Source organism: Rattus norvegicus, chromosome 10 (genome assembly GCF_021556685.1).
Source record: "Rattus norvegicus strain SHRSP/BbbUtx chromosome 10, alternate assembly SHRSP_T2T, whole genome shotgun sequence".
In the NCBI taxonomy this organism is placed as follows: domain Eukaryota; kingdom Metazoa; phylum Chordata; class Mammalia; order Rodentia; family Muridae; genus Rattus; species Rattus norvegicus.
This window is the reverse complement of record NC_141543.1, coordinates 109,755,001-109,771,966: the sequence shown is the minus strand read 5'-3', so window position 1 is coordinate 109,771,966 and position 16,966 is coordinate 109,755,001. Positions and strand designations below refer to the sequence as shown.

Below are 16,966 nucleotides of genomic sequence, written 5' to 3'. Positions count from 1 at the left end.
AGAACAGCCTTGAGGACCCCACACTCATTACTTCAGTCTTGCTAGCATGGAGGAAGGCTGAGGAAGTCTCCAAGCAGCAGCTAGTCACCACCTCCTTGATGCTGGGGTTGCCTCTTGTAAGGGTCACATGAGTCCACAGTAGGAACGGCTTCCGAGCCCACCTCTTGGACGAACCAGTGCTTTCCTGGTAAAGGAATCCTGCTTCACCAAGATTCATAGCCACAACTCTGGGACATGACTTTCCGGAGGGACACTGAGAGGCTCCAGTCAGTGTGGGGCTTCACTATAGGCAGGCAGGTGGGTGATGTGAGCCAAGGCTTGGCTTTAAAAGGCTCACAGTACCTCACTCTGTATCTCCTCTCCTGCCACTTCCATGGAACCCCTGAGGTGCCCATGCCTCCTGCGTCAGGATGCTGACCCTTCCTTTCTCCTTTCTTGGCCTGTCTCTGTCATAGGCTGTGGCTGGCTTCTCCAGCCTCAGGGACATTTGCTTTGCACCATCGTCACCCTGAGCCTCCTCTCCAGCCCGTGCTCTCATTGCTGTCCAGGACATCTCAGGGTGTCACCCAGACAGGCTTGCTCTGCTCATACCATAGACTTTCACTCTGTGAAAGATGCTTCTGTCTTGGCTGTGTCTTGTCACTGATAGAAATTTTGCCATGGTCTAAATGTTCTCCTGCCCCATCCCACACCCTCCCCGGGAAGAAAGCTCTGTGTGTGTGTGTGTGTGTGTGTGTGTGTGTGTGTGTGTGTGTGTGTGTATGTGTGTGTATGTATGTATGTGTGTTTGTGTGTATATGTATGTATTGTATGTGTGTGCATGTGTGTGTGTGTTTGTGTGTGTTTGTGTGTATGTGTGTGTATGTATGTGTGTTTGTGTGTGTATGTATGTATTGTATGTGTGTGCATGTGTGTGTGTTTGTGTGTGTATGTGTGTTTGTGTGTATGTATGTGTGTTTGTGTGTGTATATGTATGTATTGTATGTGTGCGTGCATGTGTGTGTGCGTGCGTGTGTGTGTGTGTGTGTGTAGCATCACCCACTTGGGTGTCTTTTGTCAAGAGTGTCTCTTTTTTTCTCTCAGGTGGCAGGGTAAAGACTTGGAAGAGGCGCTGGTTCATTCTGACTGACAACTGCCTTTACTACTTTGAATACACCACGGTGAGCATCTGCTGGTCCACTTGGGGCAGGATGGGCCAATTCTCCACTTCCAAACCACTCTACCCAGACACAGCTAGAAGGGGCCCTAGGGAGGCAGTCAGATCTGTTCTTTTACTTCTGTGGGGGTCAGGGAGGAACTAAATCTAGGAGAACACCTGAACACGATGTGGAGGCTGTCCTCCAGGAGGCTGCAACCCGGTTCTAGACACAGGAGGCCCAAGTGCCAGAACTGAGAGGGAGCCATGGATACGGAGCTTGTTCAGAGCTGGGCTAGAAACATGGAACTGGGTCAGTTGCCAAAAACCTAGTGAAGGGGATCATAGCTGTGATTTGGTGAATTCAGGTGTTCTGGGGTCTCAGCAATGCTAAAGGATTTGATTCAGAAGACACAGCCTCAGTGTAAGAGATACAACAGAGGAAGAGGAGTGAGACAGCACAGGAGGGAGCAGGTCATCTCAGGAAATCTGGCGGCTTGGGAAAGTGATGCTTCCTTATACCGCGGAAGTTCCACTGCTGTCTGTTCACTGGGATAAGATCTGGCAGGAGCCCGTCACTTGCAGGTGCCCTTTATAGCTGTAGGAATAAAAAGTGCACAGTAAAATCCCTCCAGACTTCCTATGGGAAAGCACCCAGAAAGCCACAGGTTGCTGGTCTCAGGCCATGACTCCACAGTGGTGACATGGCCCTCTGCTGTTCCTGACATCTTCCTGGGCACAGCAAGCACAGAGGTGGTTCTTCTTGTGCATAGTGGACTTGGCTCCAACTGGGTTAGGATAGGCTGGATCTTCACTGAGTAAGTCACTGATCGTTCTGAGGAAGCAGGGCTGAAGGAAGCCTCCTTCATGGTAAAGGTGGAACAATCAACAGGAGGATTGCCATAAGTGTGAGGGCAACCTGGGCTACATAGTGAGTTCCAGGCTAGCTGCCCAGAGTTACAGGTTCAGTTCTCTCATCCGTGCTGATGATGAGCTGCGGACATGACAGCAAACCGTGTCGAGCCTCTTCCCTCTCCCCAGGGCCTCACTCGCCACACAAGCTCTGCAGCTGGCGCTGCTCCTCTGTACTGAGTCTTCCCAACACTAAGGGACATGGTCAGAAAGAGCCCCTCTGCTCCATCCCCAGGGTGCTATGGACCAAAGGCTCAGTGGGTTTCTCTCTAGGGCCCCCACCCCCACCTTCCCAAGCCCTCCTTGTTTTGACTTCATAGGGTTAGGCAGCAAGGAGAGTTGTTCTAGCAAGGGATAGGAAATATGACACAGAGTAACCCTGGTGAACCTGGGAGGGGCGGATGAGGGCAGCCAGACAGGAAAAGGCACAGCTGGGCTTGCCATCCTGCTCTCTGCAGTGGGAAGGACATTACGGCTGAGCTGCAGAGTGGCTCTCCTGAAGCCTGTGCTTGAGGTCAGCCCACTCCGCCCTCGGCCTGAAGGAAAACGCAGGCCGATGTGAGTGGGGGCAGAGCTGTAAGAGGAGGAAAGTCCACTGTGGGTGGGAAGGGTGTGAGGAAGTGAGCTCGTCTTACTCTCTGTGAGGTGAAGCTTCTGTGAGCCAACAGGTGGAGTCAGCTCCCCCAGGACCCACTCACCTGAGCTCCCCCAGTTCTCTTATGGCACTACGGAAAAACAAAAGTCTACAGGGTCAGATACCTGGTCCCCAGAGGTTCCAGGAAGAGAGTGGTAGAGTCACTTAAATAATAACCAGAGTGACCCAGAAGGCAGACCAGGACTTCAGCTCATAAGCGCCAAAGCTGTGTATTTCTGAATCACTTGCTCATTCTTTAGCAAGACTGTGAGGATTTAAGGAGTGGGACACATTAACTAATGATGCCCTCACTGCCCGCAGGGAAGGCAGGTGCAACAACATGAGAAGTAGGCTAACAGATGCCAGGACAGGAGACTGTTTCCGTGCTGGAACAGACAATACCTACAAAATCCAAGTTTGATATATTGGGGGGTGTTGTTCTTAGGATGTAGAAGGTGGGGGTGGGTGCATGCTGACTTTTTTCACTTAAACCTGGGGCAGGAGTGCTGAGCTCCGCAGGCCAAGCATGCGGACGTAAGGGCCAGTGCTGAAGTGTACAGAGATGGGGGAAGCGGCCAGGCAGGGTGCGCTGAGCTGTGCACCAGAACAAGACTTCCAAACCAGAACAAGCTTCTGCTGAGGCTGCTGCCAGCCACAGGGCTGGCAGGACCAGTGCAGAAATGCTCTTCAACAAAGACTCATGAGATACACGAACAGCTGGAACTCAGGTACACTTAACTGTAGAGGATGCTAAAACATCCCACGTATGGAAACAGTAGACACAGGGTGGACATGAACTGTGCCAAGACCAGGAATGGATTCACTCCATGCTGAGTAGCTGGACCCTGTGGCTGCAGTACAGGCTGGGAGCATTAGGAACTTAGAAAGTGTCAAGAAGTCAGTGACACAGGAACCAGGCAGTAGGAGGAATACTGATCTTTCAAACTGCGAAAGCTGAACCACATGATACAAAATGGCTGAACGCTGCAAGTCTAATAAGGCTGCTTTAAAAATGGGCTTGTGGGCTGGACATACTTACCTTGAAGTTCCACATTTTTTCATTTTCTGCCTCATTTTTTCTTTCTTTTTTTGAATATTTATTTATTTTTGTTTGTTTTTGTTTGTTTGTTTGTTTGTTTTGAGACAGAGTTTCTCTGTGTAGCCCTGGCTGTCCTGGAACTTGCTCTGTAGACCAGGCTGACCTCTAACTCAGAGATCCATTGTTTCTGCCTCCCAAGTGCTGGCATTAATGGCATGTGGCATCACAGCCAGCTTCAGTTCTTTCCTTAATAGGACATCTTTTATGAAAATACTCCATGAACTAGCCGGTCCTCCCAGAACTTCCCTGTCTCGGCACCACGCAGCACTCCATCTCCTGTCCATGCAGTCATCATTTGTGATCTGATTTGCAGTGGTTTTAAACTTTTCCTTGATTCTTTTCTGCAGTATTTTAAGTTCTTTATAACGAGCAAGTCATATTTTTGCAAAGATAGCGGTATTTGCTTTAAGAAATCACATAGGCCGCAGGCATCAGCACCGGCTATTTCTGTCCTTGTGGGGTACAGATAATTTAGGAGTGTATAAAGTTGGTATAGAATTATTTGCTTATTTTTAATTTTGGTACTAGGGATAGGACCCAGCTCCTCCGACTGAGCTGCACATTGAGCCCCTGGAAATCCACATAAGATGCAGAATGAGGGTCCAGCACAGGAACCCCATTTCATACCTTGGACTTGAATTATTAGCCAGGAAGATGACTTCCAGTTGTTGGGAACCACAGTTCTCGGTGCTCTGTAGCGTCTGTGGGATGTGCATAGTGAGTGTCCTGGCTTACTTCAGCCACTACCAGCCTGCAGAACCCCTGGGGGAGACCAGCAGAGGGCCCAGTGGTCTCCCTGGCTGTCACAAGGCCCTTCATAGCTGGTCCTCACTCCTGTGCAGAATATGGCATAAGCCCTTTGCTTTATGGCTGCACATCCGGAACACGGGTCATGTACCACACACATGAGTTCATTACCTCAGTCCCTGCAGGCGAGAGAGTAAAGAAGCCATGGTTTCACACAAGGGTCTGCATTAAGATAACTTGACTCAACCCACTTCAACATCAGCATCCTTAAGAAGTTCAGGCACCATGTAGCCTGGAAATGAGAGTAGAGAGGAAAGAAAGGAGTGGGGAAGTGGGCCGGGAATTATTGAGGAAGCCAGGTGGTCACCTTCCCTACAGCAGCCTGGGGCTCCCCCTCCAGATAGGGGGAGTACTGTGAGTCCCTGGACCAAAGGATTCTCTTAGCACTGTTCAGGGTGGGGCCTTGTGTGTGCATAGAAGGATTTGGGGAACTCTGGGTAAATGCATTATCTTCCCTCCTGTAATTGCCATTGTGAGTGGCTGATGCCCCAGATAGGGCTGCAAGGATCTCAGGCAGACTGGGTGGTCAGTGTAAGAAGAGCCTGGTGAGGATCGAGCCTGCAACCCACAGTGTACACAGCTTAGCCCCCCACTCTGCAAGTGACACAGTTGGCTAAGAAGGCTCTGACTGAGGGCAGCTGGAGGCTAAAGTCGCTCGCAGGCGGGGAAGGACTGCTTGCTAGTGCTCTCCGAGAGTTGGCCCACTGCAGTTGGGAGTCAGGAACAGGGACAGTGAACCCACGAGCAGATACACAGACATGCTCTTGAAAAGAAGCACAGAAGGAAGACTGGAAAGAAACAGCGGTTTCCCAGAAAGAGTACAAGGACACAGGAAATGACTCCAGACAGAGCTAGTCCAAGAGGCCCCAAGTGGCCCAGAGGATGACAGCCGTGAGATGCTGACCATCCCCAAGTGGAAAACGTGCTTCTAGCCTTACCCCGTATAATGGCTGCAAAGAGATCCTCACCAAGTCCATGTCCTTCCTGAGTCTCAGTACCTGCAGGACAAAGAGAAAGCTTCAGCCAGCAGGGAAACTTAGTGTGAAAAAGCTCTGAAAACTGGAGGGGCCATGTGGCCACGTGCCACAGTAGGGGGGTTCTCTTCCCACACACTTAGACCTAACCAAGCTCCCAACCAGGAGAGGTCTTCTGGACCAGGGTGGATTTCAACAGGGTCCTCTGCCTTTTGTGCCCTCCCTCAGAATGATGTGGAGACTGGGCCTCAGGCAGTGCAGTAGTGGAGAGCTACAAACTCAGGGACAATGTGTCCCCAGGTTTGGACTCCCTCCCACACCCCACCAGCCTCTGGGAGGACTTTGCCTGGAAGTTAAGATTAGGAGAAGACTCAATGTGAGTTAACCTAAGGAAGGAGCCCTTGAGCAGTGCGACTGATGTTGGTGCTCTCCTGCTAAGCTCTGCCCAACAGCTCCACCCGACAGTTACCTAGCAACAGCCAGGTTCGCCTGGCTTGCTGTAAAAGGGACTGGTTGGCTTCCCTCCACTCTGATTCTGACTCTTTTCTGACTCTGACCCCCTTCTCCCTCTCTCCCCTTTTTCTTCTCTCCAAGTGTTCCTGGCCAGCCCCACCCCCACCCCACCCCCATTCTTCACTGTCTTTTCTCTTTCTCTGCCTCTACTCCCCTTGTCAACTCCCCTTCCCATGCCCCAGATAAACTCTATTGTATATTATACCCTCATATGGCTGGGACCTTGGGGGAGGGATGCCTCAGCAATGGCCCACGGAGGTCACCCCTCCCACCACACCATACCACGCTCTATAAAACATATCATGGGCGTTATAAAACACATCAGTGCTATTGTGATAGAAATGTAAGTAATAGATGTGACACAAAGCACCCAGTTAGAAGGTGCGCTTGGGGATGGGGGCAGGAGAGCAAAGGTGGGGTAGGTTACCTGTGTGGACAGAGCCTGAGGAGTAGAGCAGCGCTGATGAGAGCCCAGCATTTCTTAGCTCAGTCACCTTGAGATGAGGCAGGGGAAGCTGTGTCTCCTGTAGGTAACCTCTCACACTGGACACTCAGAGGAGCAGCTCAGATCAGGTGTCTTTAAATGCTTGGCAGGAAGAGGCCAACCTCCCAGAGGGTGTGGAGGGATGTCTGAAAGACATATTTGTTTGTTTTTGTTTTATATGGTTATAGAACTGAACCTGGTTGGCTGGTTGGTTGGTGGGGTTGTTATGACACACTGTGCGTGTGTAACTCTAGTCAGTGTGCTTGAGAAGCTACAGGTTTTGGCCAATGTTAGCCGACTGGTAGGGGTAGGAGTCTGCCCATGGTGAGGGCCTTGGCTGATGAGGCAGAGGGAGGGTGAGGCCTGTCTGTCTGGACCTGAGCTCCAGCACTAATATGGATCTTGGAGCAGCTGCCCAAAAGACAATGCTTCTCTAAGGTCACACATTTGGGTGATGGCCGTGAGCAGGAGGCAATTTGAAATTCAGCTGGAGTCCCTCCATTGGGCATGGGCAGGAGTATGGAGACCTAGGCTGGGAAAGGCTCCCAGGAGTTAGTGGCACAGAACCAAGATGAGGAAAAGGAACACCAGACAGACAGGAGGAGGGGGAAGGCCCTTTCTTAGGGAAAATAGGCTGACATGTTTCCTGCTTGAGTCCCCATGGGTCAGTACACTTTGATGGCACCTGCTGAGCCCTCTTGCATTTTTATCTGTAAAAGGCTACACCACACACTCCTGACCCCTTGCCCTATTGTAGAACCCAAGCATAGCCAACCTGGGAGCTTGAGGCCTGAGAGGGAGGAGTCAGGATGGACCTAGGGAGGGAAAGGAGGTGTTTGCTCCATGGAGAGTGAAGCCTTTCTCCCTGCACCTGTCCAGGACAAAGAGCCCCGCGGGATCATCCCCCTGGAGAACCTGAGTATCCGAGAGGTGGAAGACTCCAAGAAGCCGGTGAGTGTCCTGCTTGTGCCCAGGGTGGGGAGCACTAGAACCTGAGAACCAAAGCTGAACCTCCCCCTCCCCCTCCCCCTGTTCTGATTGTCCTTCCTTTGCAAGTCCGTCTGGTCTGCTTCCTGTCACATGCTGACTTTGAACCAAGACCTAGGGACTGTCTCACAGCTGTGAGCACCCGTAGCCTGGTGCCAGTTTTATAATCTGATGCACTGTATGGCTTATAATTTATAATTCTGATGTACTGTGTAGCTTGGGAGCAACTCACCTGCAGCTCAGTGCGCGCTCCTGTCTGTCAGGAGCGGAGCCAGCCGGTGCCAGGCCAGCATCTCAGCCAGCAGGCCTGAAAACACAGTTGGCGTCCTGGCACGTCCTATTCCAAGCTTCTTTTTCCGTAGGAAGAAACTGTGTCTATGCACTTGTGTGTGCGTGCGGTCACTCCTCAGGAACTAAGTCTCAGGCTGGGGAGGTGGGTTGATGGGAAATCATGAGACAAGAGCTGGAAGGTCACATCCCCAGAGAAACTAGGTGTGATCATGTGTGTCTGTGATCCCAGCACTCCCACAGTGAGGTGGGAGATGGAGAAAAGAGAATTTCCGGAAGCCATGGACTTGCTAACCTAGTGTGTGCAGTAGGAAAACAACACGGAGGCCCCTCTGTCTCCGACAAGGTAGAAGACAAGGGCTGACACTGGAGCTGGGCCTCTGTGTCCCATGCCCACGTGACATGCCGCATTCACATTTACAAGTGCTTGGGCAAGCACACACATACATGCACACATACAAAACACATGTGTGCGCGCATGCACACACACACACACACACACACACACACCAGGCAGGGTGCCTTATTGGGAACTGGGTTTTTCTGATGGACTGGCTGGCCAGCCCCAGCGTCCCAACAGTCTCCCAGCTTCTCCTCCCATTGTTGGCATTGCAAGTCTGTGTGTATGCCACCACACCTGACTTGCTGTTGTTTTTTAAGATTTATTTATTTTATCTATATGAGTACACTGTAGCTGTCTTCAAACACACCAGAAGAGGGCATCAGATCCCATTACAGATGGTTGTGAGCCACCATGTGTTTGCTGGGAATTGAACTTAGGACCTCTGGAAGAGCAATCAGCGTTCCTAACCACTGAGCCATCTCTCCAGCCCTCTATTTTTTATTTATTTTTATTTATATGTTTATTTGTTTATTTTTCGTTTTCAAAACAGGGTTTCTCTATGTGTCCCTGGCTATCCTGGAATGAGGTTTGTAGACCACGCTGGCCTTGAACTGAGATCCACCTGCCTCTGCCTCTTGAGTGCCAGGATGAAAGGTGTGCAGCACCACACTTGGTCCATGCCTGGCTTTGCAAATGCAGGATCAAACTCAGCTCCTCACCCTTCTGAAGCAGGCACTTTACTAGCTGCCTTATATTCTCGCCCTCAGAAGTACATATTCTGAAGGTGTTCTCTGACACCTGTTTCTTGAGAGTAAAAGTAAAGAGTCTTTGGAAATAAATAACACTTTCCTGGGTCAGCAACCTTCTAAACTCTGACTGCCACTTTGTCGTTTTCTTCTCAGAACTGCTTTGAGCTTTATATCCCTGACAATAAAGACCAGGTGATTAAGGCCTGCAAGACAGAGGCTGACGGACGAGTGGTGGAAGGGAACCACACTGTGTACCGCATCTCGGCCCCCACTCCTGAGGAGAAGGAAGACTGGATCAAGTGCATCAAGTAGGTGGCTCCCTCACAGGCAAGCTGTTCATGAGTCCTCCCCTGTACTTCCTGTCCCACCAACTCTGAAAGTCTTCAGGGAGGTTCCCAGCTTGCTTCCCAGCAGGCCTTTGGATTCCTGCCTGTTGGAGAATTAGTAAGCCCTGTCTCCAGCCTAGGTACTCAGACAGTTCAGAGACCCAGGTGGGGATAAGTGTATGAAGAGCCCTTGGCTTTATTAGACCTTTCCATCCAGTGAGCCTGTCCTCAAGACAGTTGCAGATACAGAAACTGAGGCCCATAGGTTCTGAGAGTTGTAGAAGGTCCTTGCATTGATGTAAGGTCGTGAAGCAGAGCCTCAGCCCTTCACCCTGTGATGTGAGAACACAGATGGTCTGAATGAAGGGAGCGGCTTGAAGTCCACCTTTAATCGCAGTCCACGGAGTGAGGCTTACTTCAGGGACAGTGTGGCCTGACTGGAAATAGGTTTTGCAAAGCCCACTGGCAGATTCATCAGCTTTGTCCCCTAGGAGTCACATGAAGCCTGGGCTGACAGGCAGTCTTTCTCCTGTCCCAGGAGGATAGCCGTTGAGCACTCTGGCTTTCTACCCTCTTGGCAATTATTTCCCCCAGTAATATATACTTAACCACAGTCCTGGGTACTGTGGCTGTCGGGAAACATGCAGGTACTTTCCTTAGGAAGTTTTCCTTGTTGTCTGGGCTTCAGTGACCTGGGAAGTGAGAAAGACATGCAGGCCATCAGGTCACAGGCTGTCTGTGTTCTCAGACACAGTTGACTGAGTGTCGCGGACCTACCTCACTCTAACCAGTTAGTACTTTGAATAAGTAACTTCTGAGTGTGGCAGCAGTGAGTGGGTCGGTGCCTGGCTCTGTAAAGATGGTGATCAGAGTTCCTAGAGAAGGAAGCAGGCGGGTGGGGTGGGGTGGGGCAAGGACTGGGGTCACCAGTGGAGTCTTGCTGTCTTTGAGGCGTGTTGCCCTCCTCTGTAATTCCAAACTGCAAGAGCTGCTCTGAGGACTGAGGCGGAGAGCTGAGTGACGGCTCAAGCACACTGCCTTCAGGTAGATATCGTCCCCAAGTGACAGCCATTGCTCCAATCCTAGTCCACAGATAGGGACCAGGCTGCCTCCTTGCTACAAGTCACACACAAGGAGGCTCAGCACAGCCAGTCCTCTGAGCATTGGCTGTGTGTCTGGGAAAGACCTGAGGCTTGGGAGCACAGGGCACCCTGCATTCCTGTGCCCTGCATGTCAGTTGTTGGGAGTTCATTTTTGCCGGTGGTCTAGTGTGAGAGTTGGAACTGTTGTCTCAGTCCAGTAGCCGTCTGACACTGACTCCCAGGGCTGCCCTGGTTTATACCACATTCTGCATGGCCCCAGGCTGCCCTGTGTGGACTGCTGTTTTCCCATGAGAACACACACGGTTTCTGTTAGTGGAATAGGCTTTGGCAGAGGCTCTTTCCCCTCAATGCTCTTTCAAAAAAATTTTGACTGGTTTTATACATTTTAAGTCTCATAAGTGTTTGCTGCTACAGTCAGAAAAGTGGAGAGTTCTTTAAAGTCCTGTGGAGCCTTTGGATGATAGGTCTCTATGATGATGGTAGACCTCTATGGTGATGCTGGGCCTCTATGGTGGATGCTGGGCCTCTGTGGTGGATGCTGGGCCTCTATGGTGGATGCTGGGCCTCTATGGTGGATGCTGGGCCTCTATGGTGGATGCTAGGCCTCTGTGGTGGATGCTGGGCCTCTGTGGTGGATGCTGGGCCTCTGTGGTGGATGCTGGGCCTCTGTGGTGGATGCTGGGCCTCTATGGTGGATGCTGGGCCTCTATGGTGGATGCTGGGCCTCTATGGTGATGCTGGGCCTCTATGGTGATGCTGGGCCTCTATGGTGATGCTGGGCCTCTGTGGTGGATGCTGGGCCTCTATGGTGGATGCTGGGCCTCTGTGGTGGATGCTGGGCCTCTATGGTGATGCTGGGCCTCTATGGTGGATGCTGGGCCTCTGTGGTGGATGCTGGGCCTCTATGGTGGATGCTGGGCCTCTGTGGTGGATGCTGGGCCTCTGTGGTGGATGCTGGGCCTCTGTGGTGGATGCTGGGCCTCTATGGTGATGCTGGGCCTCTATGGTGGATGCTGGGCCTCTATGGTGATGCTGGGCCTCTGTGGTGGATGCTGGGCCTCTATGGTGGATGCTGGGCTGCCTTCTGAGGCTGCCACGCTTTTCTGACAGCACCCTAGGACCATCCCACTGCCGACATATTCTTATGCTTCCCTGGGAGCTCTGGCTCAGCTTCTGTGGAGGATGTGCAAATGCTGGAAACCCTGTAGCATAGTCTCTGTATGCCCATCCCAGCAGAGCAGCCCAGAAGATGGTAAGCCACACTCCAAAGATGAGGAACTGAGACACAGCCAGGCTAAGAACATGGAGTAGTAGGCGAGGCTTCGACCTATATGGTGACTCAGGAGAATACTGTGCTCACCATGGACATGATACCTTTACAGTACCGCTGGTTGAGATGAGGAAGGATAGAACAAGACAGCATTGGGGGAAATATATTTCAGGGTTTTGTAGAAGGCCAAGACATACCTTTCTCTTAGCAGCTGCTCTTTCTAGAGGTTTCCAACAGCCTAATGACATTAGGCTGACATTGCATGTGTCCATCTCGACACTGGATCCAACAGAGTCCAGGCTGCGAGCAGTTACTTGGTAGGCCAGGGATGCCCACTGTCAGCCATGGGGAGACTGTGCCCAATGGGTGTAGAGAGGTTTCCCAGCTCCAAAAGGCTTAGCTGCAGTTAACAGGGCGTGGCATATTTTCATGTGGGCACCATGGGTGCTGCTGCACAAAGACAAGCAGCCAGAAAGGGCCCACCCCAGAGCCAAGGTAGAATCACCTACCCTGAGAATGAATGACTGCCTAGCCTTGTTCCTCTGGAGACTGAGTCCTTGTGGTGGTGAGACTCAGTTAGCTCAGGAGAGCTGAGGCAGGGGCAGGGACTGCAACTACAGCTCAGATACCACCCCACCCCCAATACATACAGACACACAGACAGAGAGAGGGGAGGTGTGGAGACAGAGGGTGAGGGAGGGAGGGAGAGAGACAGAACGAAAGGCTCCAGGTGACTGGTGGCCCATAACCATCACACAGATTCTGCTTCCTAGAAGACCAAGTGGCAGCTCTGTGACCTTACCCACTGCCACTGTCTAGTGCAGGTCAGTTGTGCAGGTCACGTGCACCTCCCTCACTGCGCTGGAGAGGCAGCATGGCTAGAGCCCTTTTGCACTGGGCCCCAGCAACAGCCATCATGCACATGGAGCTGGTGCACATCAGCTCCCAGAAGTCCCTCTGCAGTCCATGGCAGCCTCTTGAACACCATGTGTGGAGTGACCTGTAGCATGTGTTACAGCACAGCACCAGGGCTGCAGAGCACTGGTTGGGGAAATCAAATTCCCACACTTGGAACTCAGCTGAGGAACATAAGATGGTTCAACTCTCAAATGTTAAGTCCTGTTAGTGGGAAGAAGGCAGAAACTCCACAGTTACTTTGTTACGTGTCCCCATGTGTCACCTTAACCTGTCCTGTGGACAGAGTGAGGTAGGTGTTCCTGGTGAGAGCGGCAGCTGACCTGCCTCATGCCTGTTCTTCCTTCTCTGTACTACAGAGCCGCCATCAGCAGAGACCCGTTCTACGAGATGCTTGCAGCACGGAAAAAGAAGGTCTCCTCCACAAAGAGGCACTGAGGGTGCACCAGGGCACGGCCAGCCCGTGAAGCTGTGGCCCCTTCTCCTGCCTCCCCTGAGGGCGCTGTGGAGCCCAGCAGAGGAGAGCAGAGGGCTTCTCTGCCAGTTCCTGCCCACTCCGCTCCTAGAGACTTGCTTCAGCTTTTGCAGTTTTCTAAGTGGGAGACGGGTGGGTGGGCGGAGAGGGCTCAGCTGGAGACGCTGCCCCACTCATGGGCTCTGGAGCTGCTCAGAACCAGCGCTGCTTCACCGCCTCAGCTCAGCAGGACTGAGGGCACCGCAGGGAGCTGGCTCTTTACCTCTAAGTGTTCCTGGCCCAGGGCCTTCACCTCTGCTCCATGAATGCCTGTGAGGATGTACTCTTATGTACTGAGGAGAGAGGAGGAAAGGAAGAGAAGCCACACACTATAAAGATTTATTTTTGTTTTTTAAAGCAAAAGTGAACGTAGCACTGTTCTCTGCCCTCCTGTGCCCTGCTTAGGGAGCGTCCCCTAAAAAGGGGGCTCTGGGGCTGCGGGCACCCCAGGGGCTGCTGCCTCATGACTGTGTGGGCAAGAGGGGCAGAAGCAGGATTGCTGGCAGGGCCCAGCAGACACGGGGAGGCCTCAGGGCCCCAGCAGGGCAGCAGGCAGGCAGTATGGGCAGCTCCCACTCAGTGCCTGTGGGACAGGGTGAAGGTGGTTAGCGCCTTGCCCGGCCCTCAGTACCCAGGCCCACTGCTCTTTAAAATGGAAAGTCTTCATTTTCCTAATAACCAAAACTGTGAGGAGCTCACCCATGGTGCTGGGTGGCGACTGTTTCATAGCTGGTTTTTCTTTCTCCTCCCCAAGAGCTCCACTCCTCGTTCTAGAGGAAGGAGCAGGTCTTACCTGATCCCCTTGGGGCTTCAGCCTTTTCTGCCTCAAAAGCTGCCCCAACTGGACTATTCTGGTGCACTCTGTGGTAGCCTCCAGGAGCAGGGGCCTTGCTCAGTAGGTTGCAGTGCAGTCAGGCAAGGGTAAGGTGGCCTTTTTGTCCCCTGCCCTCTATGGCATGGCATACCACAGCACACACATGAGTGAACCCTGGCCTCCTAACTCAGTGTGAAGGGAGCCATGAAACGCAGCATCTCCTGCCGTTCTCTCAGGGACTCTCAAGGGCAGCTCCTGTTCCTTGGCCAGGGCTAGCATGCCAGTCTAGGCAGAGCAGGTGGCAGGTGATGTCTTGGCACACTCCTCCACATGGCCAAGGCCTTGGTGGCAGAATGCTGCCTCCAGGCAGGTGGAGGAGCCATGGGTCCCCACTGGGCTGTGTGAGCTCAGCCTCTGATCTCAGAAGGAGGTCAGCATCTCTGGAAATAGCTTTGCAGAGAAGGGTGGGGGTGGGGGTAGCACTCGGTCCCTCCTGTGGATCCAGCAGGATCCGGCCTCGAGTGGCTTTAGGTGCTCGATGCTCAGTGTGTGAAGGTGACAGTGACTGCTGAGGTCCAGGCTGGAAACCTGAGCCTCCTGCCACAGAGCCAGTCAATGCCTGCCCAGGCTGTGTGGGGAGTCAGGCCAGTGCCGGAGCCCCTCCTGCACACGGGTTCTCACAGGTGTGTCCCAGGCAGGCCCACACGGCTCAGCGTCAGTCTATTTATCAGAGGTGTACATAATCCACACATAGTTTTTCTCCTTTTAGATTATTTTGTATTTGTTTAAAAAAAGATTTGTCAAAATACAAAGAAATGACTGAAACTTGTTGACAGGGTTTTTAAAAAATATTATTATTATTATTATTATTGTTGTTGTTGTTTCGTTTTTGCCTTGTAAACTAGCTCCAAGGAACTGCAGCAAATAAACTCCAAATCTGCCCAAACCACTTCACGGTCCGCTCTGCTGTGGGTCAGGCCTGGGGTTGGGGGCCGGTATATCCCTGCGGCATGGGTGTGGCCATCCTCAGTGGGGTGGGATTCAAACCAGGAGCTGGGGAGGGGCCGTTTTCTGCTGTGGATGGCATAACAAGACAGGAAGGGGCTTAACCTTTGCCTCCCTTCCTGAGGAAGAAACTCAGCTCTAGGAGCAGAGAGGGCAGCACGGCACTGCTCCTCCTCGTGAGGCAGCTGAGCAGGACAGGAAACAAGAGTTGCCGAGTGGAGTGCGTGGTTAATGGGTCGGAGGTTGGCCTCTGTGCTCTTCTTTTTTTTTTTTTTTTTTTTTGGTTTTTTTTTTCGGAGCTGGGGACCGAACCCAGGGCCTTGCGCTTCCTAGGCAAGCGCTCTACCACTGAGCTAAATCCCCAACCCCTCAACCTCTGTGCTCTTCTTTTCTTTCTCTTTTCCTTGTTGACTCTTGGAGACAGGGTCTCGGGTCTCTCAGGCTGGTCTTAAAGTTCCTGGTGCAGCAGGGCATGGCCCTGAACTTCTGATGTGCTTCCAACTCTCTATAGTGCCGGGATTGCATGTATGGACCATGCCCGGTTTATGGAATTGCCCCCCAGGCTTCCTGCTTGTGAGGTCAGCATCCGTCTGCCGGCTGAGCCGCACCCAGGCCTGAGAACCAGCCGTTCTCAGTACATCGGCGATGAGCGACACAAGACAGGAGACCAAGGAGACAGCTTAGGGGCAGGAGGGGCAGCCCAGTGCTTCCCTCACTGGGTGCTCTTTCAGAGGACCTGGGTTAGATTCCCAACACCCACACTGTGGCTCACAACCACCAGTCACCCCAGTCCCAGATGACTCAGCAGCTTCCTCTGGCCTTCATGGGCACTGCACAGACATGTGGTGCACAGACACACATGTAGACAAAGTATCATACACACAAAATAAAATTCTTAAAAAAGAAAACAATTCCATTTATTGCCAGAAAGAATAAAGTGCTTAAGTGTTTTCAAAGCGTGAGACATACATATAATTATAAAATTATATCATTGAAAGGCACCAAAGAAGACCTAGCCAAAAATCTCATGTTCGGAGAGCAAGATTTAATAGTGAGATGATACAGCCAGGGGTGGTGGCGCACACCTTTAATCCCAGTGTTAGGGAGGCAGAAGCAGTCTGATCTCTTGAGTTCCAGGCTAGCCTGGTCTACATGGCGAGTTCCAGGACAGCCAGGGCTAGGATACTTGTTGAGGAAGGAAGGTTGCCCACAACTTAGAGAGTGCATTCCCTACCCCGCGGTAATCAATGTTTACAATTATGAGCTACTGCTGTGGCTTAGCGATTACCCCTCTAAAACTCCGGTTGAAACTGGATGGCCTGCCCTTGGTCTTTAAAGGTAGGCTCAGTGACGGAGTTTAATGTCTGTTGGGTGAGAAGTAGGCTTTGCTCTTCTCTTGCCTGCCTGTCCTCTGGTGTTTCTTAACCTGGTTCTAAGGTTTGCCTTAAAGCATTCCTGGAGCTTGGAAGGCGATTTTGAAAGGTTCCGGAGTCTTTGGGAGGCGAGACCTTGAGGAAGTAGGCCACAGAGGGCATGGCTTTTGAGAGTGTCTTGTCTTCTCTGCCTCCTATGTGCTGTGAGGCGAGCGGTCTCCACCACACGGTCCTGCAGTCCTGATGCCCCACCTTACTGTATCAGGATCATTAGACCCAAGAACCGTGGATGAAACCTCCGAGGCCATTTTCTAGGTTCCAGGTATTCAGCTCACCCGGGGAGAGCTAACAGCCTGCTCAACTCCATGCTCAGTAGACAGACCTCTGAGCTCCGACTTCCATCAGGGCTGACAGTGGGAAGATCAAAGGTGGCGTCACTTAGTGTCAGAACACGTGTCCTGACAGGATCAGCCCCAGCAGGGACACTGTTCGTGTCCCCTCTAATCCAGGTCTCGGCATCTCGTTCCTTGACATTTGGCGACATTTACTTACCTCCTCGTGGTTTAAATGTCTGTACATATTTGATCAAAGCAAGCCGGCTGGTGTGTTCCACTTGGCTTTTGCCGTTTACACGGCTGCATCTTGTTCCTAAGCATGAAGTCGGGATTGTGTGCAGGACCCCCATCTCTCCGATGATCACCTCGGCTCTGGGCTCCTGCCG

General features: G+C 52.1%; 1 protein-coding gene across 4 annotated transcripts in view; it reads left to right on the top strand.

Annotated features, from left to right (window-relative positions):
* Cyth1 (cytohesin 1) overlaps positions 1 to 14,816 on the top strand; it is an 83,158-nt gene extending 68,342 nt beyond the window's left edge. For 3 of the 4 annotated variants that reach the window (XM_087569406.1, XM_087569405.1, XM_087569407.1), the window contains exons 10-13: positions 1,084 to 1,160; positions 7,438 to 7,509; positions 9,079 to 9,233; positions 12,899 to 14,816. In XM_087569406.1, coding sequence (XP_087425532.1) covers positions 1,084 to 1,160; positions 7,438 to 7,509; positions 9,079 to 9,233; positions 12,899 to 12,977 — 383 coding nt within the window. In that variant the 3' untranslated portion in view covers positions 12,978 to 14,816. 4 annotated transcript variants of the gene reach the window in all.
* Positions 14,817 to 16,966: the final 2,150 nt, after the last annotated feature.